Source organism: Aythya marila (assembly GCF_965140915.1).
Source record: "Aythya marila genome assembly, chromosome: 4".
In the NCBI taxonomy this organism is placed as follows: Eukaryota; Metazoa; Chordata; class Aves; order Anseriformes; family Anatidae; genus Aythya; species Aythya marila.
Genome location: NC_139045.1, coordinates 31579362 through 31605213, shown reverse-complemented (window position 1 = coordinate 31605213; position 25852 = coordinate 31579362). Strand labels below are relative to the sequence as shown.

Genomic DNA, 25852 nt, shown 5'->3' with positions numbered 1-25852 from the left:
GTGCCTATAATAAAAGAAGGGGAAGGAAATAAAAGAAGTTAAAGATTTATTTTTCCTTTGGTGAAAGCCAGCAGGGAATTCTTGAAATTCTTTAATCTGCACTGAGCTACATCTTCTAGATCTAAATGTGAAACTGTACAGGATTTAAATGTTTGCTTCCAGATGCATTTCAACCACTGGCAATTTCTGCTCCCATGGAACGTCTCCCTCATGTTCTTCAGCATCTTCTACAGTGTCTTCATTAAAAGTTGTTTCTGACCCGTAAAATTAGCTTCTGATTAGTGGGGTTTGTGAAAATCAAAAAGCTATAGATTTCTTGTAAAGGGAAGCATAAACTGAAGTAATTTTCACATTGTGAGCAATCTTCTATGTATCTAAGAGAACAATCCTGAGAGAATTCTCACTGAAGCCCTGGGGAGAAATGGATTCAACTGAATTATTCCCAGATGGCTAAATTGCAGTTTCGTATTTGCAGATATTGAAGAAAGGAAAACTGTATAGGTGCTGCCAAGAAGCTGAAAAGATGTTAGAGATAAGGAAGAGAGTGGGACTCCTCTTTCCTGTGCCCCATCACAGAAACAGGCACCTGGATTGAAAGCCATTTGAGGAAAAGAACAGTTTGTGTTGTGTTTGTATTTCAGCGCTGCCCAGGAGAAAAATCTGTAGGAAAAAACAGCTAATTAAATCACCAACAAACTATTCAAAACAACAAGTAAGCCACTAGGGAAAGTTCCCAGGAAGGAGATACTACTGTTATGTTTGGAGTGTTTCCGCCAAAATTTCTACAAATTTGCCATAGAAAACCATCCACATTTTATATTAAAAATGGATATAGAACATCCGGAGACCTGACTCAGCCTTTGAGCCACAGATGACACTTTGCAAACTTCCAGCACGGAACTCGGGATCCAGATGGTACTTTCATTTGTGCAGGATTTACATGACTCAGATCCCAGTCAAGCAAGGTACCATTTTCCCCAGAATACCAAGTTTCCAGTTTAAAATTCTCTGGACCAAAACATTAGGCTATTTCTTTAACCTTGTTTTCCTTTCACTTGTGTCTGTCTTTCTCCTTGAAGACTACTTTCCCTGCCTTTTCCTTTCCATAAAGCCCAGCTCTAGCAGTTTTTCTCTGTTGGTATGGAAATAATGTAGCATGGAGGACTACCCATTCGTAGAAAGTCAAGCCTCATTGAAGATGCCACTGGTTTTCTATAGAGCCTGGGTTGGCAGCAAGATTTCTTTGCTGGGCTAGTGCACTGATACACAAAGTGAAATGGTATTTTATCTTGTTCCGCTGGTTGCCTACCCTGCATTTCGCTCTGTTAATCCTTTCTCACTGCATTAATTTAAAAGTATCTTACCTCCTCAACAGTTTCTAACAGCCACCTTAAAAAATGTCCCAGACAAGGAAAGTCAGCTTTTCTCTCCACAAATAAACTGTGAATCTCCCCTTTGGAATTACTCTGCCCCAAATTAAAGCTACCTGTAAGCTTAATGACCCTCCCAGGTTGCAAACAAGAGATTTAAATCTATTAAAAAGCCAGGAAGCTCTTACTACTTAACTCTCTAAGGATAAAACATCTCTCTGTGGCTGAGTATCATGAGACATTCCCCCTTTAAACACTGCGTCAAAAATTCTGCAGATCATTTGAGAGGCTTCTAAATACATTATTTATAAATTCCTTTCCTCTCCCAGAATTCTTTATAGTTGGAATTGTAGCATTAATGGAGTTTGGCTCTACAGACAGAGACAAAAATAGAAACAATAAAACTTTAAAACTTACTAAAATATTTTATGAGTAAGCTGCTGTAAAATATCAGGCACCTACAGAGAAAACTATGGTGTGAAATACTCTAAAGGTCTTAGAGTATTGTTGCTTGTTGATGACAACCTTTATAGCCCACTCATAGCATCTTCATTCAGAAATAGTGCATCTTTCCAAATACACTCTGCTAAACATTTTCAGACCACATTCTGAAGTATTACATTGTTTATACATACCCCAAATACATACCTTACTTCTTTTGATATCTCTAAAATGGAGAAGATTTCAGTAATAAAATATTTAACAGAGAAGTATGTTCTCGGTCCTCTGACTACCACTCCCCAATCTGTGTTCAATTCCCAAAACAATTCTGTCAGGAAGAGATATGGGGTGGGCAAACTGAGGTGGTGGAAACAGAAGATGTAGAGTCATGCAATTGGAAGCTTAATAAAATGCCTTTGAATTATCATGAATTATTTATTAAATGTGATAATCCCTATCACATTTCAAAATACTGGGATGAAAATTCAAACAAAATATTTTAAAGTATTTGATTCTCTGGGCAAATTTTGAAACTTCTCTATTGACCCAAAATTCACATCAAGAAATGGCAGTTCTACACAGCCTAATGTAAACAGAGGTCTGAGTTATGGTGCCTTTAACAGTACTTAAGTCTGTGCCAATACTCACCATCCAGGACGCTATTATCTCAGCACATTCCCTTTTATAACTGTATTCATGTTTTATGCAACTTTTTTTGAATGACAGTATTTTCTTTCTCTGTGCAAAGCAAGGTAAATTCTTTCTTCAAATACAATTATGTGAGACATTAGCTATTTAAATATTAAACATATCTTTCTGGTTTGTACAACTGAAGATACATGAAGAACCTCTGACGTTGTTTAGGGATAATAAACATTATCAAGTTCATTAATAAGTGAGAAGAATGCTAATATTACTGAGGTCAGAGAACATAAACAAAGATGAATATAGATGAATTAACAGCCAGGATATTTTATATTCAAGAAACAAATTGGGACTGCTTGCAAATACTTCAGGTCTATAAATTGTTGTTGTAATAATTTTTGGTATTATAAGAATGTTGTAATAACAACTACATTCACTTCAATATGCTGAAAAAGTAGGTTCAGATGATAGCCACAAAAATTACTAAGAGAGAAAATGACTCATGATGTGAAAGTAGAAAAAGTCAATATTTTTAGGAGGTTAAAAAAAAAAAAAAAAAAAAGATTAAAATAGATTTTCTTCACAGTGAGCAATCATAACAGAAGTTCAGGTGTGCCTTAATCTAGAGCGGAATAAAGTATTATAAGAAATAATAGCTGGAAGATGAAGTTTGACAAATTCAAATATGAAAATAATCCAAATTTCCTCAAATAAAATAATCAAAATAAAATAATCTATTCCAGACAGTCTTGTTTCCACCATTACTTCTAATGGAAAACATTGAACAACCCAGAAAATCTATCTGCAAGGTTCTCCACTAGTCACCTCATTCCCATGCTGTTCTTCTGTGATATTCCACTTGAGCTAATATATTTCCAATAAGTTAGCTGGAGCAAAGCATACAGTAGCACAAAGCATGCAAATGTATTTTTAGTTACAGACCAATTTCTTCCTTTTATATGAATGTTTATTTTTAAAATTTTTTTAAATATTTTTTTTAATTTTAATTTTTTAAAATAAAACCTGTTCTATTTATTTATTGTTTTAAATAAACAATATTATTTATTGTTTATTTATTTATTGTTTTAAATAAAACCTGTGATCATAGATGCAAGCTTGTTTTCTACAGTCAAGTCTTCCATAGTTTTCTAATAACTTACCTGGATAAAAATTAATGTAGATAATCTTTTGTCAGTGATGCTGTTAATTAACTATGTGAAGAAACATATTAACTATAAAACAAATGAACACTTCAGTCCTGGTATGTTTTGTAATATCTGTTCAACTGCTACATATATGTTATTACAGGGAAACATACCACAATATTTATGGAAAATCCTGTATCTATAGTATGCCTGTACCTAAACCAACCTTAGTATCTACAACAGACTCTATAGCCAACCAAATACAAGGGAAATAGTTCAACAAATTTCTTCTAATGTAACAGTAATCCAAAGCACCTTTATTTTTGGTGGCCTTCACACTTTACAGTCTACTACGTTAGCAATCATTAGCGATGTACAGTAATATCTCATCACCTTTTGCCTTTAGTTCTGCTCTCCCTGATTAAAACACATTTTTGATACCTGTGTTGCAATTGTAATTATTAGATTTGATTTCACGTCCTGCAGGAGTAATTGAAGTTTCGCTGTGCTGCAAGACATCTCTAGAAAACATACAAGAACCTCAGCTGTAGCTTACTAATCTCATCCAATTCCATACCTGACCTTTCATCACTCATTGTATCATCTACCTGATCACTGCTGATGATGGCAATACTTCTTTCCTATTGTAAGAGTTACCAAATAATTTAGACTTGAAGGAACCTCTCGAGATCTGTAGTTCAACCTCATGCTCAGAGCAGTGCCAGCTTTAAAGATTGATCAATTTGATCAGGGGCCTCACTCAGTTTTGTGAAGCTCCAAATCCCTGCCCACTCCCTTTGCTTTTGTGACTCCTTTCTCCCTTATCTCTTTTCCCCACTCACTTTCTTTCTGTGTAATAGAACCAGACTTGAGAAATTGTGTGTTTCCTCCCTTACCTTCTCTGCACTGTCTTCCCCTATCCTTATCCTCCTTCTGGATGGGCTGGCAAAACTCTGCTGGAGATCACCAAAGATTCTATCTATGTCTTCATGCCACAGCCTGCCATCACCATCCTTCATAAACTCACAGCAGTTTCTTTTGTTATGAGATCATAGGTGGAGAAAGCAAGCTTTTTTGTTCCTCAGCACGCATTTCTCCTGTTGGGTCTTCAACACGTTAATTCTGTTCCTGGCAGGCAGCACACTACTCTGTCTTCTGAACCAATTGAGCTGACTGGCACTCAATTCTTAGCAGAGAGTGCTCTTTAAGACAGATCTGATCAGTGTCCGTACTTTGCTTTTCCTTATCCCATTTTCTCTTCTCTGCTATAGACTTTCACACATTACCCTTTTTGCTCATTGTTGAAACTCACAAAAACTCTGCTTAGGAGCTACACCACAGTAGTCAAGTGTACACATGCTCCAGAAATACGTAATTCAGCAGTCACTGGAAGGATTTGGCTCATATCATTTATAATGAATTTGTCTCTTAGGAAGAAGACCCTGAAATTTATCCTTTTATTATGTATTTGAGGCAGCTTTTCAGTAACTTGTGAAGCTCAGCAGGTCATGGATATGATGGTATTCTACCAGTCCCTACTGTTGCCAAGAAGCATGACTGATTTTACTATGGGACACAACACTAGGCACTTCTGTTTATACATGTGAGCATGATCATTGCTACAAAATGAAAGAGCTGTAATGCAGGACTACTAGTCCTACCACTAGGCACCCAGGGCACTACACCTTGACTACCACAAGACCTCCTTAAGCGCTTAGTATCTCAAGCCAGGTGGGCAAACTGGACAGGCCTTCAATTCAGCCTAATGCTTTAAAACCCAATTATCAATATGCCCTCCTTACTTCATCATTTAAACTTTACTCTGCTTGGAGTAATTACATTTCCTTGTTTCTTTTTGTTTGTATGGTATAAATTAAGTAGTGATATTCAAGTCATAAAACTCTCATTAAACCCCATCCAGAAACTGTTGGTAAGAGGAGGCTTTGTGTTACTAAAACCTCATATATATCTAATTATAATGATGGAACAGACCACATTGTTTTAATAGGAAACTTTCACATCTTGGTTTCACACCTTAACTGATTAGGGTCAAAATCCCCAATTTTCAGTTATTAAAACTGAGTTACAAGAAACATATGGGGGATGAAATTGTACACGCTGGAACATTTTAGCTAGACATGGAAAAATTCTGGAGGAAAACTGGGCGAGTTCAAACATATCATTGATCAAGTACAGTACACAATATCCAGAAATGAAGATATATGTATTTTTCTACCATTCTGCTGCCAGAGCAGAGTAGGCTGCTGAAACCTTTCCTCGACTTTCATCCAGTGAATATGTGGTCAACCAATGGCACAACATGTTCCAGTAGCATGACAGAAGCCAAAAGTCAGAGTGCAAAACTGTAAAACTGTTAAACTTAAAAACAAAATGGAAAAAAAACATGCACCTCTCAAAACAAATTAACAAAAAACAACCACCACACAACAGCCCATTCAAGAAACGCCAAGCCTTTTCCTGCTACTGTGATGTTAGCAGTTGTTAGTGTCATTTTGAAGACTAATTCTACCCAGAACCTTACCTCAGGTAATGTGCTTACAGTATAAAGATAAGTAGCGAAATCCCTATACAAAGGCATGGTTATTCTGTGCGTTCAATAGAAGCACTAACTAATGAGGCAGCAGACCATAGTTTACACAGAAGTAGAATGATGAAACAGTAGGATGACCTTTTCCTTATAGACCTTCTCAGACTTCTCTAAAATGCACTCCAAAATAAGCATATAAAGCAAGACTCGCATCAATCACCATGTGGCAAAGAGGAACCTCCCCTCTGAACCTCCCCGCACCCCATGCTGGTTCTACTCTCTTTTCCAGGCTCTTGATTTCCCTTCTTTTAATGCTTCTTCCTGCTGGTTTACAGCCCTGCACACTGGGGAGCCAGCTCTCTGCTGCCAGTGACTCTTGTTATAGTACCAGGAAGGCACACGTGTTGTCCATTTCTTCCAGGTGCATTTTTTTATCTAAGCACCACTGAAATCAGTGGAAGTCTTGGGTTGTTGGATCAGAACCCAGTACTTTCAAGTCTTTTGAAATTAAATGAACCCTTCAGTTTGTTAAAAGGGAGATGCTGGAAATGTGTCCACACCCAGATACGCAGGGCTTGAAGCAGGAATTTCTGAGGTCAACACAAGCAGGCTTGACTTGCTACTCACTTCGTTTGGATATGGAACCAATAATGCCATTTTAAAAACCCTCTTGAATTCCCCACCTGAAAGTTTTCAACCAAATGCAGTGGGCATACATAGGGAACAGAAAGGTATTCCTCCAAGTTGGGCTGATGTGTGGGCATCATCTAGCTCCATCCATTCTCAAACATGTCGGCTCAATGCACTGTGCACAATTCAACTTCCATTTTCTGAGACTTCTGACAGCTTTTCACAAGCAATTTACATGCAGTTTCAGGACAAGCATCTCAGAGTGTGTTAAATACTCTAAGCTTCAAAAGAGTGTTTAATATAAGATTATTTTCCAGTGGATAAGGTGACTTGGACAGGGCTGATATTTTTAAACATAGTTTGTAGTGCTGCAATCCATTGTTTTGAACTACATATTCAAGATATTTTTCCAGTTGTAGTGTGATTTTCAACTGAAGTTTTGAATATCACAGCGGATAATTTCAGTCCTTTAATGTGACATCTGCATTTTCAGGCATTTGGTTTACCATCTAATGCTTCATCAGGCACAGGGCTCATTTGGGTCACTCAAATGAACAGTAATGGGGCAGAAACTTTGATTCTTGTGACTACGATTAGCTAAAGGATTTGGTACTTTCTACATTGCTGAGGTAGCACATACGTATCAAGAAACAGAACCATTTCACAATCTTAGACTACCCTGATACCTCTCAGTGTTCTTTATAGATGGTCTTCTATTATGTTTCATACTTCGTACAAAAAAAAGCTTTTTTTTTTTTTTTTAACAAGTAATAGTTCTATCTGCAACATAAAGTGCAAGCCTAAAAGAGGTTTTATATGCTCAATTTTCCTTTCTGTAAGGCCCCTTTTTTTGCTTAGGCATCTACATTTTTTCCACTGTTTTAAAAATGTTGTGCGTATATACAGTGGAATTTTCAAAGCCACCACGAGGATTTGGATGCCAGACTGCAGTTCAGTTTAATGAGACCTGAACATCCAAATCCATACTCAGATTGAATATATATTAGACTTTCTATACGTGATGGTGAACAGCTAGCAGAACGAGCAGCTATGCAAGACCCGAAAGTATACTCAATTTGATATTGCAACACCTTAGTTGTTCCAACCAGATCATCAGCAGCAAACTGAGCAACACAATGCCATAGTCAGTTGTTTCTGTTGTGCCAGATACTAGGAGCAAGAAGCTGCAAAGCCATTTCATTTGCAAAGTAAGCCAAATTCTAAATATAAACCTACCATTACAGTATATTCCATTACAGTCAGAAGTGCCTCCCATTCCAATTAGTGTTTTTACAGGATTTTAGGGAACCACCCTCAATGATAAGCAAACCTGTGCCAGTTCCCTCCCCTGCAAGGATTCCCCATGTCCTTCCACTCCAGGGGCTGTTTTTCAAGGAACAATGAAGTTAGGACATGTTGAGAGCTCTGACCAAGGATAAGGTTTAATTACAACACCCCTGCTGCTTAAGATGGCCACCTGAATCACCACTTGGCCTTTGCCTCTATGGGCTGTAAAATTATAAAGCCATACAGACACAACTGACCGTCTGGTGTTAGCTGATGTTCTAGCAATGTTTTTTTGTAAGGGCAGCACATTTTTGTCTTATAGGTCTCCCAAGAAAGGTTTTGCATATATTCACACTAACTGTAAGGAAGAAAAGCTAGGGAAAATTCTTCAGGAAGCTACATGTCAGTTAAAGAAAAGCAAAGAGAATCAATAGCAACCAATTATAAATAATAGTAGGAATGATCAGTGCAATAGACTTGGCAAAAGACTTGGTTCATTTTCATCAGAACCTTTTTTTTTTTTTTTTTTTTTTTTTAAATCTAGACCTGGTTTAGGACTAATTCCTGTCTTCAGCTGAAGATAAACTACAAACTAAATATGGACTTATGTAAGTAACCAGTGTTTTTCTCATATCATTTTAGAAAATAGGTATATATATTTTTATAATCCTTAAATGATGAATTCCCGAAAACTATGAAAGTTTTTCCTCTTTGCACAGGAATCTGCTTGAATGTCAATTTAATGATTACTACTGGTAGATGGAATTTTGATATCCATTTGGTAGTGATTTACACCAGTGTTTTCAAGGCTGCCAACAAGAAATCCAAAAGGCAGGCAGCCAAAATTCCAGAAGAGACAACTGTCTTTTATTTTATAGCTTATGCATTGAGCTTAATATGATTTTCCACTAACAAGTTCTGTACCTTCTCCAAAGTGTTAAAACTGGTGTGCAGAATTGCAAGTAACACAGCCTCTTCAATTCAAGCTAATATTAAACTCATGATAAATTATAGATGTTACACTGTTTACTTAGGGGAAAAAACAGTAAGGTTAGAAGAACTATGCATGATTTATTGCAAACATTTGTTTCAATAGCCACTTTAAGCTTGACAGTATACAAAACAACAATATGTTACCTAAGTGTTGTTTCCTGTTTGATACAGAATGAGCCAATACACAAAAAGACATGGAAAAGACTCTTGTAGCATTTAAGAGGAGCACAAAGTATGTCTTGGTTATTTCATGTGCTTGAGAAATAGGATGTGAGTCATAATCCTTTCAGAGAGCCATCAAAACGAAAATATATTTGAAGAAGCAAAAAGAACAGAAACAAGATTTGCTCATTTTCAGGCAGAATTACAGCAGGCCCATGTTAGCAAGCATGGTAAGGTCCAAATCTTTGTACAAAGTATGACTGCATGCTTGAAGAGCTATAGCACTAATATTATTCCATTTGCAACAGCAATATTTGTGAAGAAAAAGCTATTAATCCATTAATCTGTACTTGAAACAACACCTTAAATACCACTTCATATTCATCATTGTGAAAGATTTGCTTTTTGAGGCATTTGATCTTCCACTGATCACCCACTGCAAAGACGATCCCTCTACCAGGATAGCATGTGCTCATTACTCCTACTAAGAGCAACAACAGCTGCCACTTGACCAGGACTGACTGAAACTAAAATGATAGCAGCTAAGATGCTGACTATACAGAAAAAGCAGTCCTCCATGTCTTGTTTGCCTCCTGAAACTACAAACACACAGAGTTGAACATCACAAAGCATATCTCTCATTTAATCAGAAATGACTTTATAGTCAAGACATACATCAAAACCAAACAAGCTGTAGATAGTGTAATTTTAAAAGGTAAAAAACAAGTTTTGTGGCTAACCTTTAGCCTTCATAACAGAAAAATCTGTCAGGTTTTAAAATAGCGTATTATTTGCGCTATGAAATTATTACATGTTGATGTCATGGCATCACATTACAGTTGCTTTTATGTACACAGATTTCTCACTGAAATGTCATTCAAAAATTAGTATTTTCCATTCAGTTGCAAAAATAACTACTGCATCAATAAGCAGCCAAAACAAGTTACTTTGAAAGCTCATGAATTAATCTTGAAACTTCTATAGTCTATAACAGTCTATAGACTGCACATGCAGTTTATATTGACATAAAAATGCAAAAACACATTTTGCCTTCTTCAGATATAGGTTCAAAGAAGTTTATCCCACAACCCTGGGGTAGCCAATCTAATGGCCCAATTCATACTGAAAAAATGGATTTGAACTGATGCTCCATATCCGGATATGGACTGGGAATGACTCCTCTTTTCTTCCCTCTTCCTGGTACAGATTTTTGTCCAGCTATAAAACTTTTATTCCCATCTCCTTTTCTAGTAAGATTTGTTGACCCTGATGAATTCCTAAGCTACATCTACATTTAAGACTATGTGGCAATGTAATGAACACATGCCAGCTTTAAAAGAAACACTCTTGCATAGCAGTATGGATCTCATGGCATGTTTGTACCATGTAGGTGCAGCATTATAAACATGATCTTATTTGAAGGTAGGTTATGAACCCACAGGTTGTAAACCAGCAAGGATCATGACATGCATGACTGAGGAAACAAAAGGCATTACACATGATACTGATCCCACATGATCATTCAATCTAACAGCACTTTACATTTCCTTTTTCCTTTTTATATTTTCATTTTATACGTTTCCTTTTAGCTGTTACAACCTATACAATATACACACTCTGTACATATCCAACTTGGAACAGGCTCCCACGCACTAATTGCTCTTACCTATAGCTCAATTTTAATATACATGATGCAAAAGAACCATCATCGATTTTTAAATATACACAGAAGAGAAACCAGAAATACTGTAGGTGTATTTTCTGCGTTTTATTGATCTGATACAATATACAAGCATAGACATCAGTATAGGCATGTGTACATGTCTGGATATACGTACATAGACAAGATGCAATATGTATGATGCATACAACAAACAAGGCCAGGTGTCTGGTCTTGCAGAGATGTGCCCAGCACAGGACCAATGAGCAGGGTGGAGGTATATGAGCCCTTCACAACTGTAACACTGTCCTATCCTACAGCTGCCTGGGGACCAGGATCCTTCTGTCCTATTGACAGAAAGACAATAGATACTTATTACTCTAGTAATAAAGAGGAAAGTTACTTTTATCTTACCATTGGGTATTATGTTTTCCAAAGGACCCTATGAGTGATCCATTATTGTGGGGGTAAATAATGACTTTTTGGCCAAAAAAATCATGACGTTTTGGCTTATAGTACTCTCTCCTGAAGCAACCACAGTGGCAGTCAGAATCTACTGGCATGCTAATACAGGTTTTCCACAGTAAACAGTTACTATTATTAATTTGTTATTGACATATTATGAGGAAAAAAAAAAAGTAAACTTGATCAAATTGGTTATCAGGCACCTGTCTGTCTGATTTACATGGGAAACCACACTTGCTTGGAACTGAAAAAGGAGAAACGCCATGGACTCATAGCATATTCTGCAAAGAATAAGAAGGTTTGTTAGAAAGTTTGTGGCTATGTTAATATATTAACATTTTCAGTTCTTGAATACAGAAAGAATACTGGTGATACAGTTCCAACAGGCATATTTTGCTTGTTAAAAACACTTCAAGCCATACATTTTTCCACAGACTACCATCATTTAATAACCTAGACCTGAATTTCTTCCTCTGTTGCAAGTTCATGGCTTGGACAAATAAGACACGTTCCTATCATTCTCCCATTGGACATTACTGGAGAAGCAGTAGGTGTCTGCATGGTAAGTAAAGAGAGAGAGGGAGAAAAACTGGGGGTCATAGTTGGTGAAGGGTATCCAGGATTTTGGATAAATGGAGAACGAGGGTATTTTTTAAATGCTTGCACTGATATTGTATTTGGCATTCGAGGTGGCACTGTCCTTATGCCAGGTTGAGCTATTGATGTTATCAAGGGAGGAGGAAAATTAGATGATTTCTTCTCCTTAGGGAAGCTATGAATGTGCACACTTTCATCTTTCAGTTTTGCAATATCATTAAACACTGAGGCAAGAGGCTGAAATCTGGGTTGCCAGCTGAGCACGTTATCCCAGCTGTAACCAACTCTAAGATCCTCATCAGAGGTGCCAAGAGTTACAAGTGAATCATACCCAGGGTCCTGTCTATCTAATATCAAAGCATATTCTCTTGTGAGGTCTGTCATTATGTCCTTCTCTTTTATTCCAATTTTCTTTAGTGTCTGGGACAACATCGTGTTCTTTGCATAGACTGCATCACAGGCTTCTTCTCCACCTTCACCTTGAATGGCCTGCATGTTCTCCATGCTTCGTGCGGTAGCCACAACATCAGTTTCTCCAGACTGCCAGGAGAACTGGTCAGACTCTCTTGGGATTCCTGAATCTGGCACCCGTGAGCCTTGCTCACTCAACACAGAGCTGGCCCTCTTGCTGCAAGAAAGTTCATTGATCCTTTTGATTTCTTCATCCTCCTCTGTTCTTCCTTCAGCAGAACTGCGGCCACTGGAGCCTGAATGCCTGCAGGGGACACCATCATCCTTCCTCTCTTCAATTCCTGCCAAGCTCAGCCATTCTGCTATGGCACCCATGGGAAGCATACTACTCTCAGTACTTTGGATTTTCTGGCAGTCCTCATCTTCTCTGGCCAAATTGAAATCAGAAGCTGAGGAGGATACTGCTTCTTTTTCCACACTGGAGTTCATTGTATCTTTCCGCTTATGTCTCAGAATCAGTGCAATAAGGCTGATAACAAGCAGCAGAAACACTATCAAGGAAACAGAAAGGCTAAAGGTCAGGCGGTATGCTGACACAATGGGATAACTCTCAGGAGAATCAGAAACATTCACAAAAACAGTGCATACAGTGAACTTTGATTCCATTTTTGGGCTCTGTGCTTTTATCAACAACTCCAGCTTGTCATCATTCCATTTGCTGCCATTTTTCTTTCTATGAACACTTTCAGTCAAATATATATTACCACTGGTCTGATTTACAGAAAAGAATGGAGAAGTTTTTAGCAGTGAGTAATGAACAACTCCATCTAGTCCACCATCATTATCTGACGCTGTCACTTGGCCAAGCAACTGGCCTGCTTCGTTTTTCTCAGGGAGATTGAAGAAATACTGATCTTGTGCAAACACTGGGTCAAATTCATCCTTCCCCTCAATATCTACCTGAACTGTAACTGTGGCCAGTGAGTCACCTTTGTCTTTTGCTTGGATTATGAGACAGTATCTATTCTGACGTTCAAAGTCAAACATTTGCTTTGTATGAATATCTCCTGTCAAAGGATCAATGAAAAACATATCATGGTCTCTAGGAACTTCACGTTGAGCCAAACATGAAGACTGGATGGAGTAGGTGAGATGTCCATAAGAGCCTTTATCGAAATCCAGTGCATTAACAGAACACACAAAAGAAAAAGTAGGCAAGTTTTCACTGACAATACAGTTCATGCTGGGAAATAAAAACAGTGGGGTATAATCATTGTCATCTAGGACACTAATATGGACAACAGAAAAAGCCATATTTTTTACATCAGCTCCTCCATCTGTGGCTTGGACAACTAAAGTGAATTTCATGGTTTCCTCATAATCCAGAGTTTTTATCAAATCCACTGATCCAGTTTTCCCATCCAAGCAAAAATACTGTTTGTCATTTCCAGAGATTATAGCATAAGTGATCTCTGCATTAGTGCCCACGTCACGGTCGTTTGCTGAAACTTCAGTGACATGACTATGTACAGAGGTGCTTTCTTTAACATGAATATGGTACTCTGGGCTGCTGAATACTGGAGGATTATCATTGACATCCAGTACAGTTATTAGCACAGTAGCAGTTGCATTCAAGGAGGGCATTCCATGATCAGAGGCAAGGAGGACCAAACGATGGGAAGCAGCAGTTTCCCTGTCAAGACTATTGCTCAAAACAAGATTGCCAATGAGCTTGTAGGATGTTTCTGACTCCATGACGCTTGTTTCCACGGTGAATAAATTCTCTGCATTGCCATCAATAATAGAGTATTCCATGTATGTATTTTCATGTGTCCAGTCGAAGTCAACTGCTGAAAATGTGAGAACACTTTCTCCAACTGAGGTATTCTCTCTCACACTGAGATTGTACAATGCCCTTGTGAACTGAGGGGCATGGTTATTTACATCTTCTATGTGTACCTCTACAGAGGTGACTGCACTCAGGGCAGGATTGCCACCATCCATGGCAGCTATCAGGAGGTGAATAACGTTATTGTTTTTCAGCTGTGACATTGGTTTGGTAGTGAACACCGAACCTGAAAATGAGATAGAAATAATAAAAACCCACATTCATTAGGGCATGTAAATGTGATTGCAAAAGCTGAATCTTATCAGTCATGTTTGAAAATGACATGGTTGTGATGTAATGGTTGCACATCCCGAAGTAATTCTACAAAATCACAGCTAACACTCTAAGCCAAGGCCTACCCACAATGATGCAGTATCAAAACCACATACTGCATTTACACTAACAAAAATTTATCTTCCTTATAGCAGGTTGAACACGCAAACTTCAGAAAACAAAAGGCAAAATAAAACGTTCAAAAAAAAATCACCTCAAAAATGCCTGGGAACAGAAAATAAGTGATGCACTTGCACACTGAACAACAGTTACATATCATTTTTGGAGTATCTAGTAATTTCTGAAGCTGACATTACCAAAAGTTATACATACACATGCATACTGAGACACATATATCCACAGTTTGCTACCTCCCATAGCATTACAGACTTAGGTCAGAAAAATCAGTAAATCTCTTCACTATTTAAGAAAATGATGTACTTTGGAAAGCATGTTCTCAATTTAGAAAACTTTTATTAAATTCCATTTAGGATTATTGAAGTTCTGTAAAGCAGAAATCTTAAAAACATACAGCCCAAGCTGTAGAGAAGCTCCATTATAAGTTCAACTTATTCTGAAAAATAGTAGGTATGAACAAATTTAATACAGCCTAATATGTGATCTGAAACATCACAAGAGAAAACAAAATGTACAGCGACGTTTTATTAAACTACATCAAAGGAATAGCACCTATGAAATGTTGTGAGTAGATATCTTGTGTATAGTTCAGGGACAAATTGTGAACTCTGGTCTTTGATGTTATCAGTTCTACAGAGATAATGGCAGATTTAGCCAAAATATATGGTAGACTTCAGCCATCAATGATGTCCAGAACTGATCACTGGCAACAGGTGAGGAACGGAATAAGACTTTACAGTTTACAGTGAATAAGCTGAAATAATAAACCATGCTTACGAACTCACCATTCTTATGATCAATGGAAAATCCCTCAGAGGAGGAGAGGACCTTGTAGGAAATCATTCCATTATGCTGTGAATCCCTATCCACAGCAGAGATGGTCAGAACAGTGGCACCCACTGAAATGAGCTCTGGAAAGCTCACCTGGCATGTAAAGTAAAATGACAGTTTTGATAAAACTTAACGAAGTATTTTGAACGTAAAAAAAGTACATTTCCTTTCATTTGAACTGGTTAGGAAAAAAGAACACACACAAATACAATTCCCAACTTTGTCAAGTTTCATCTGCCCATTGCCTTCAGGGACAAAACAAAGAGCTGTGATATTGAAAATGTTGCATACAATACAGCCAAAATTTATAGTAAGATTTAAATAGTAGTAAAAGCCATCTAGTTCAGGTTTAATTATGAAAAATTCAATGAATTGCTGAATTTCTTTTCAGTAACACGCTAACAGAAGGAATACTTCACAGCACTCTGCAAATATGACTGGCTTTTATCCCTGCTTTCAGAAATATCTTGATTTCTATAGATACAATGCAGTTTGCTGTGCCAGTCTGAGGAATCTAAAACAAACAAACAAACAAACAAAACACTAACAAAACAACAAAAAAAAAACAATAACCCACAACTCCTAGACTCTGAAAATTCCAGCACTAGAGCCTGAATAATCACCAGATTACTCGTGTAATTTAATTTTTAAAAACGCTTTTTTTTTTTCCCCACTTAATCTGGAAAACCAAGCCAGTCCTTGCTCTTCTTAAGAGCTTCCATTATCAGTGTTTTTGTGATTAGTTTTCTTTCACCTTATAAATTTCGAATGAATAGCAGCTATGAAAATAGGTGCTGTAACTTCAAGTGTTAGTCAAAATCATTTTGACACACAGATTATATGTGTATATAATAGCCATATATAGAATAAATATGAAAACACTTTAAAGGACAATAAAAGGGTAAAAATTACAGGACTGTTAACAGGGAATTATACATATCATTGATTAAAAAGAAGCAGTGTACCATACTGTCCAGGCAACATATCAAAACATCAGGACTGTGGAGAGAGTTCAGCTGTTTATGTTAGCACAGTCAATAGAACTGTACTGATTTACATCAGTTCATAACCCTGCCTGTAAGGTCTGCTTCTATCTACAAAAAAATTCCTAGCACCTGCACAAGCAAGTACTTGCCTAAACTATTCGTCAAAATCAGACACACATGAGTGTTGAAGAAAACTTAAGGCCAGATCTAGAAATCATTTGAGCACTAAAAGTGCATTTTTTTTTTCTGGGATCTTGACTTAAAAGTTTAAGTGGGTGATTTACACAAAGCCTGACAACTCAGATGCCTGAAAGTTCCACAGGTGCCTAGAGCCTGACCCACAGTTATCTGAGTGGCTAAACTGCTTCCCCCACACATGCTCAGAGGTTGAAATTTCTCTACTAAGCCAAATGTTTAAACTTATTTCTTAAAGCTGTCTGAGATTTATAAATGAAGCATTACTAAATCCAAGTCTTCTGTGGTGCCTCATATTTTTGGCTCTGAGCACACCCAGCACACAAAAAGCACCAAGTCAAGCACAGAGCTCAGTTCACAGGCCCGCAAAATGACTGAGGCCGGCAGCCACCACAGGAAGCCATCTTGTCCAAGCCCTGCTCAGGACAGGGTCACCTAATGCAGCTAGCTCAGGAATATGTATGTTTGGGGTTTTGGATAACTCCAAGGATGAAGACTCCACAGCCTCTCTGGGCAACCTATGCCAGTGTTCAATCACTGTTAGAGCAACAACAAAGTTATTCATGAAGCTTAAAAGGAATTTCCTGTATTTCAGTTTGTGCCCATTGCCCCTTGTCCTGTCACTGGGCACCATGAAGAACTGTCTGGCTCTTCTTTATTCACCCCACCAGGTTAGGATGCTCAGGAGGTAACTTACCTCCTGAGCATCTTTCCTGCCAGACTGAAAAATCCACGCTCTACACTCTCTTGGCCAAGCCCCATAGCCTAGCCACGCATGAATGAGGCCTAAAGAGAGGACTGCTTTGGCAGCCTCTTTTCGCCTGCAGCTCCAGACTCTCTCTCTCCTGTCTGTAACCCTCATCAAAGCCCCTCAGACTTTGTCTCCCATGAAGAAGTCAGGCAAATTATTTAATTAAAAGACCTCTGTGTGGATTCCGACTCTGTGTGCTTATTGGCATGGTGTACCAGGCATAAACCCACGGACAACATCTTGGTGGCCTGTGGCTCCTAAAACAGCCTTGGTTCAAAACATTGTCAGACAACTTGTCTTCTACAATAATCTTGCAGTTCAAAAGGTGAGCTGTGTCCTCTGTCTAGTAGGAGATGCTGGGGAAGTCAAAACCGATACACCCCCACTGCCTAGAAGAGTGCCACTGCTATAAATTAGGGCTACGTGTTACAAACCATACATGCTTAACCTACCACAGGGACGTTTACTACACCTCTGTAGAGCTGCATAACTGGAAATGAAGAAATACATGCCATAGTAATTGGGCCAAAATAAACGTACCAACTTGTTTACCATTCTGTCAGAAGGAACAATCAGTCCTGAACAATGGACACTGCTCCCCAAACTGGTTTTGGACTATATCCAGTAACTGTGTGATGAATGCACAGTGTAAGGAGTACAGCTAGCATTCACACCACTTCTCTTCTGAAGCCAGAAAACACAAACATGAAAACTGAACAATTCTTTCAGTCCTTTCAGCAGAATTCTTAGGAAAGGGCAGGGGTTTCCTAGAAGAGTATTTTGCACAATCTGCTCTGTTTCTATTCTCAGTAATAGTTTGCAGAGACCTCCCTTCTTAGTGGTGATCAAATACATTTTTAACACACAAATATAAATATGTACTCCCACTACTTATCCTCATAAAGAGAAGGACATCACACATTTGTTGTTTGTTTCCCAATTCCCCACCTGATATGAATCCTGAGTAAACACTGGTGGGTTATCATTGATGTCCAAAACAAGGACTGTGAGTTCTGTTTCTGTTCGATGGACAGAATCTGAAACTGTGATTCCCAGCTTATATACAGCAGTTTCTTCAAAATCTAATGGTTCCACCACTGTGACTACACCGGTGTGCTGATCAATAGCAAATTTCATTCCAGAACTACTGTCATCAGTAAAGCCAAACTGAAGTGCTGGGTTGGAGTCTGCATCAGTTGCTGACACTTGAGTCACTGTAAAACCAGGCAGGACATCTGAAACAATAATTTTTGGAGTTAAGTCATAACTAAAGAAGATACTACAATTTCTGAGAATTTTGTCAATTCTCTGATACTAAATCTTAGACATGTCATTTTTCTGCCTTAGATTTTTTTTTTTTTTTTTTTTTTTGTCTTATGGCTTCATGTTTTAGAATAAAAGCAAGATCCAGAAATAACACAGAAACAAGTAGCAGATTTCTTCACATGCTTCTGCTTCTTCCCAGTTTTAGTCTAGGTTTTCTTTAGGTTTTCACAGATGCAGTGTACTGATAACTGCTTCTTCACCAGCAACAGGAACTTCTATGTTTTTCCACAGGCAACATGTGGAAACTTGACATATATTTAGCTGACATGAATTTACTGAACAGTGTCACAAAATTCCACAGGAATATTTAACTGAGGCATTAACCGAGTCTCCTGGTCTTTCTAGAATCAACAACCACAGTTACGAAGCTTTTCCACAGGAGGAAGAGGCCACTAGAGAGATATCCACATGGCACAAAACTCTTAAGGGCTCAATATATATTTCTAGGAGATTTAGAAATTGTATACAGACAGCTTTTGTCATGTGTCAAATTGACAGTACCACAGATTCCAAATTGAATCTGACTATCAGTGATAATCTAATCAAGCCTGGAGCTAACAGAAACTAAACCATTTCCCATTTGCACGCCTGGGGCATTAAGCCTCAAACACGCTGTGCCATGCCCTCAGGCAAATGTTCTTAAACTGAATACAAAAAAATAAATAGCCTGTACTTTACAGCTGCTGTGCATCCATGACTCCTGTTCTTGTCATTACCAGTGGGAGCTAAATTTAGAAAAGACTAAAAAAAAATCACTGGAAAGACAGCCTTGATACATTCTGTTAACAAGAGGATTGGACTAAGTCTTCGTAAACATGCTGCTGCTTATCTTAATGCATCACATATATGTCTGTAATTGAAACTGCTGGGCTTAGGATTTAAGATATGCAAGTGCTGAGCTAATGTCACAGCACATACCAGATGGGATGAGAACTCTGGAGGTCTGGGCCCTTTTCTTCATGTTCATCAACTAGATCAAGCTACATAGCACTTCAAAGTTTCATTCAAATTTGCAGAAAGAATTTCTTTCATCACAATGAACTTCAAAATGTCTAATTTCTAGCAATGCTGGTTTTAACACCAAGTATTGTTATTGCAGAAAAGAAGAAATTGAAGACATCTGAACAATATGACATTGGAGTCCAAAAGGAACAGATTACAGATGTATTTCTGTAGAGTTTGTTTTTCTTTCTGAATTGCCTATGATTTTATTCCAAACTGTTCTTAAATACAATGTCTACAGACTAAGAACAATGCCTCTGAGAGCAAAAGCAGATCACAATTTACTTTGATTATTTCAGTATTAATATGATCCATTATCCTTTTGTCTATAATCTTAGGGTTAAACAAATCACTGAAAGTAGTGTCGTGGTCTGACAAATCCTGATCTTATCACCTAGCTGTACCATCACACTTACTTTCTGGGACCTCCACTTCCCCTGGTGGTTGGACAATCGGAGCATTGTCATTAATATCTACCACTTCTATCCTCACAATACTCGTAGCAGAAAGTCTAGGGTTTCCTTTATCAGCAGCTTGTACAAACAACCTACAATTAAAGGAAGCAGGAATTGTCACCATCTGTCAAAAGTCACAGATTTATTCACCAATTATATAAACAAGGAAAAAAACAGGTTAGCTCTTTCAACTCCTTGTTGTTCAATGTAAATTCCATCTTTCTTCCAATAAGGGTGACTGTCTGCAGTTTTATGATTTGTCTCTTGTATGAACAATGTCCAAAAGACTCTAGGTGGTAAAAATATACTGAAATCATAAAGACAAAAGGATACATTTATTTCACATAATTTCATACGAAATGCAGGTAGTTATAAAAGCTAGCAAGACTCTTGCAAATAAGACATTTCTCCAGAAAGCAATTCAGAGCAGGAATAAATTGTAAGTATTGAATTGTCCTTTGGAGGAACCTGACTGTCCTCATTGATTACAGAGAGACAACAGAAACAAGAAAATCAGGTGGCATGAAAACTTCCAAAATAATACTTAGACAATGGAGATAAACCCCCCTATTATACTATTAAGTGATAAACTGAAACTACTGAATACAGACACCATTTGTCAAAGTTCCCACTGATTTTACTGGGACCAGAATCTCATAGTCAGATTAAGAGAGCTTGCCTTTAGGCATCCATGTTAGACCTGCATAAGGATCAGTAGTGAACTGTCAACAACCTTTTGATTTCCACAAGCAACATAGCAAAGAAAACAATAAACAAAGATAAACACAGATAGAAGGATGTTTACTCTGTGGGAACCAGCTTCTAAACAATACAGAGAAAACTGTTACTGTAAGCAAAAAATTATTCACTCTTGCCCACAATTATGAATTATTCAGAATGAAATTTAAAGTTAAATCTAACTCAGCAGGTGCTCTAAAAAAATAGATGATTGAAAACAGAAAACATCAAGCTACAAGAAAGAATTTACATGTCGGGGCCTGGCATACATGTTAAATGTTTTGGGTACTAACAATTTTTATGTGTGTCATGCTTCCTGGGTCTCCTTACAGATCTTCTGAAAGTTTAATTTCTCCCTCTAAGTCACAACTGCTGTTCAAAGTGTCATGGAGATACCAGCTTCTAAATGCTCACATGACAGTACAGAAAACCAAGGCTGTAACTCAAGCTGTGGATTGCACTTCCACTCCTGAACCACATGAGCTCTGCTCTGGGTGCCCCTGTGGTTTCTGACACTGAGAGAACACAACTTGAATTGCTGACTAGTATTCAGTCAGTGACCATGTATAATTCCATATAGAAAGTGTATTTTTTTCTAGAATGAATATTGGGAAGGTACATATGGAAATATTTTACTAAAAATAATCACTTTCTAAGGTTTCAGGAAAAAACTCTCATAAAAACATCTCAGCCAAGGCATTAAAATTAAGGTTCTGTCAACACTTTCATTACAATCCCTCTTACAAGAGGCTTAGAACTTCTGGGGATGAAAATGTTCAATTTAGATAAAAATAAACAACTCTTTGCAAATTGGAAAGAACCAATGGTGTCATTTTGAAATTAAACAGCATAACACTTGTAAAAACTTCTTTTGCTATTCACTTTTCACCTAGCAACAGGATTAAAAAGTATTAATAAAGAGAAAGAATATGAAGCTTCAGACTCCTTGAACAAATTGTCTATTTAAATTGCTAGAATTCCAATATAAATACTGAAATAAGTCAGGTTTCCAATTAAAGACAGATATCAGAATTGCTAGACTTACATGTTCAATGCTTCACTAACAGCAAACATCCTTCCTTGGAAGGATTTATTACAGGCATTCTTCAAAGTACTACTTGTAAATAAAATGTATTATGCTATTTAAATGACTAAAAATCAGGACTGATGTTTCTGATTCACTGAAAAACTGAAAAAGAAACTCCAAATGAAGTACTCTGCATATTAAGTTAAAACAAAGCATTCCCTTTAGGAGACTATTATCTTACACTGATATTTAAAAGAAAAAAATCATATTCTGTTCATCTTTTTAATGTGGTTTTCTAAAAGTTATTCTGGTTCATAAGAACTCTGACTGAATGATTAAAAATTTGAGGCCCTGGAGGATCAGAAACTTGCAAATACTTTAACTGATGCCTCAGCAATATGAAAAAAAAAAAAAAAAAAAAAAAGTAATTTCTACTAACACATATAAAGCAACCAAATTTTTGTAGAGATTGCAGTATATAAAAAGGGTATATTTATGAATCGGGATGCTCTTACTTTCTCTCAAGGCATAGTTTGTTTTCTTTCTAAATTCAAGTATGGCATGACTGATAAAGAAAAATTTTCACATCCACTTGATTGTATTTACTCACAATTTATTGGAAAACAGGAAAAAACTAATACTGAGCACAAGACAACTTATACATGGAAACAGATTACAGAAGAATCTTTATCTGATTATACAGGAAGTTTGAAAAAGATTCTATTTTAAATCAAAAAACAGAACATGTCCCTGCTTTTTGGATTTGGTTTGAGTGCTTTCTCTCTGTCTTTATGTATAAAAAATGGTTCCAGAAAAGGAATGCCCGTGTAGTTCTTAATGAACTGAAAACCAGGAACTGTCATCATTCCTCTAGTGAATCATCATGCTCACTTATATCAGTAAGTGTTGCAATTGATTGAATAAAACTATTTTCCTTCTTAACTTTAAGAAGTACCCAAGAATCCATGGTACAAATCCATGGGCAGTTTTAGGGCTGTTTTCAATGCTGCCTGGCTTGCACCCAGGCTCTGTGGCTAATGGATATCAACTGAAAACTGTAAAACGCATACCATGAGCAATCTCCTGCTAAAGGGAACAAAAAGAAGAATAAGGTTTTATAGGATCCCTGAATACAAACCTGTAAGATGAAGTGTTTTCACGATTTAGGATTGTGTTAGTTGCTAAAATCCCTCTTGCTGAATCAATTAGAAATGTTGCATTTTCATTACCAGATAAAATTGAGTATTCGGTTTCTCCATTCAGCCCACTGTCAAGGTCAGTTGCAAATATCTGTTTAGGAGGAAACCTGAGGCTTAATTCAAAACAGCAGAACATTATTTCAGTAAGAAAAAATATACTACAGTTATCTATTTCTGCTTACTTTCCTCTTGACAGCACAGATTTAAGCAAATAATCATATTGGCCCTCAACACGTGTCATATGAGGTCATGAAATCCGCTCATGAATTGAGATAGTATGCACATAAATTCTTTGCCCACACAATTTGAAATTCAACTACATAAAGCATTAGAGGTGAATGTAATCATTTTTACACTGTTTACATTACTATAATGTCTCTGTTAGAATCCTATCTCTGTTTAGTGCCTAAAAATGAACTTTCTCACTAGCCCAGGACTACCCTTTAAAGTATTACTGCTATACAGATAAAGGGCAAATGTAATTATTAAAGTTTTCAGACCTTTCATGGGATGGTTCACTAATTACTTTTTAAAATAAGAACAAGCAGCGTAAATGTTGCTATAAAAGCAATATTGTTAATAACATTCAACAGCAACGCACAGGTTCCTCAAAGATTTTTCTGACTCTTCAACGAATTGTCTTTGTATTTTTCTGGTTGCTGAACAAGCATTATAATGAGTACAGGATCCAAACCATGGCAGAGACAACCAGTCAGACGGAATAAAGGAAACATAGTAGAATGTATCATGTCATAAAATTTTGACTACACATCTGGGTTGACTGCCTTTTGATTTTTCTCCATTGCTGGACATATGTTTCTCTAAATACAACGTCCATCAGTTTCTAATCACTTTGCCTGTGAGGCATTTGTAGCTTTCCATTTATTTATTCTCTAGAGGAGGAATATCTTTAGTACCTAACATGACCCTCACTGTGACCTGACTTGCAATGCAAGAACATGTACTGAGGAAATTATGTGTTCTTCTAGTCCAACTGATGTCTTCTTTTGCTCTAACATGGCCAGCTGGAAACACTTTCAGAGAATGGATCCATTCAGAGGAAGAAGTGTTTGCACATTTAAATTGAGACAAGCTGCTCTTTAAGCATCAGATTTTAAATTGAACACTTGGATTTGACTCCACTCCTAGACTGATGGGTTGAAAGTATTCTTTTTATTGCTACAGCCCTTTCACAGTAGATGCATTAATGCAGAACCCAGCCTACATTGTAACCAGAACCATAGCTTTGAATAATTCTTCTCAACTACTTGAAGAGATAAACAGAATATTAAAAAATAAATAAATAAAAAATAAAAAAATTTAAGTCCAGCTGCACAACTAGTAAAAATATAAAGAAAGATTTTTGTATAATATAAAGGAGATATTTCTCCTTCAACTTGATAAAACTGAAAGACCTGAAGCATGGTCTGGACTAAATTATTGAATATTTTAGATATGCAAGCAAAGTAGTAGCTACACCAAGAATCCCACTCTTGATTTTTGAAAGATGATGGTGGTCCAAAACAGACTGAGTAGGACTGCATTCATGACCAAATTAATCAAACTTGTATCTTTGCAGGCTGAGTTCTGTAGTTACAAACATTTACTTACCTGTATGATGTCTGTTTTAGCAGTTTGTCCTTCCCATACCGATGCTCTGTAACAGCTTTGCTCAAATTTCGGTACGTTGTCATTCACATCCTGTATCAAAATAGTCACTCCACAGAGTGCTGAATCCAAACTATTTTCAGCCAGAACTGAAATATGTATTTTATTCTTAACTTCATAATCAAGAAATTTTGGCTCTCTTACTGTGATTGTACCTGTTTACGAGAAAGAGAGAAAGAGAGAGAGAGAAAGAGAGAGAGAGAGAGAGATGACATACATAATTAGGAAATTACACCCACAAAAGCAGTTACAAAACCTAAAATGTATGTGGTCTCCTTTGCTGAACACACCACAGAAGTTCAGCAAGCTTTCCACTGTGTCCTCCCTCTACCTGACATCATCTTCTAAGTGTAAGTTATTGGATAAATCTCAGATAGCTAAGTTTTCACTGATCAACCACTGTGTTGGCAATTTCCTAAAGCAAAAGAAATCAACTTGTAGAGCGGTTAGAGAGGAAGAAAGTGGCTGTGTGACGTGGGCTCCTTGACATGTGACTATGAACCAGCTGTGTCTCAAGAGACTCTTGGCTCTCATCTGCAGAGTGGCTACATCTAATGCTCCAACTATATATAAACAGGGCAATAGCTGTATCTGCCTGTATCTGACAGAAAGGCAAAGCACTTAGATTCCTTCTGATGCAGTGAGTTTCTCCACCAACTGTTACTCTGTCAAAAACAATCAGTGACTGAGACAACAGACAGAACCAGACATCTCCACATTACACCTGAAATTTCCTTGGAAATCTGTCATCATTATTTCAATGTTCCAATACAGTAATATATTAAAATTCTTCATTACCATCAAACATAGCCCATTTGTACATCAGTTTCATTAGATTTCAAACTGAGCTTTGCATTAATTTTTAAGTAATGATGTCATGGTTATCTATATTCTGAACTTATGCTAGCATAAGAATGCAACTACTGTGTCTTTCCAAGCTAGTATGTTTTAGTTTATTTTCTAAGACAAGCAGTAGTGATTGACTGCTGTTTATGGATCTCTCCCATGATCAAGAGTTGTG

General features: G+C 37.2%; 1 protein-coding gene across 1 annotated transcript in view; it reads right to left on the bottom strand.

Moving 5' to 3' along the window:
* Window positions 1–11753: 11753 nt before the first annotated feature.
* The window catches only part of DCHS2 (dachsous cadherin-related 2), a gene marked incomplete at its 5' end in the record, with an annotated part of 106167 nt that continues 92068 nt past the window's right edge, over window positions 11754–25852 (bottom strand). The window contains 6 exons of the mRNA XM_082758633.1: window positions 11754–14429; window positions 15439–15577; window positions 18365–18651; window positions 20161–20291; window positions 23103–23254; window positions 24775–24986. Coding sequence (XP_082614759.1) covers window positions 11800–14429; window positions 15439–15577; window positions 18365–18651; window positions 20161–20291; window positions 23103–23254; window positions 24775–24986 — 3551 coding nt within the window. The 3' untranslated portion in view covers window positions 11754–11799. The remainder of the gene's footprint in view (window positions 14430–15438; window positions 15578–18364; window positions 18652–20160; window positions 20292–23102; window positions 23255–24774; window positions 24987–25852) is intronic.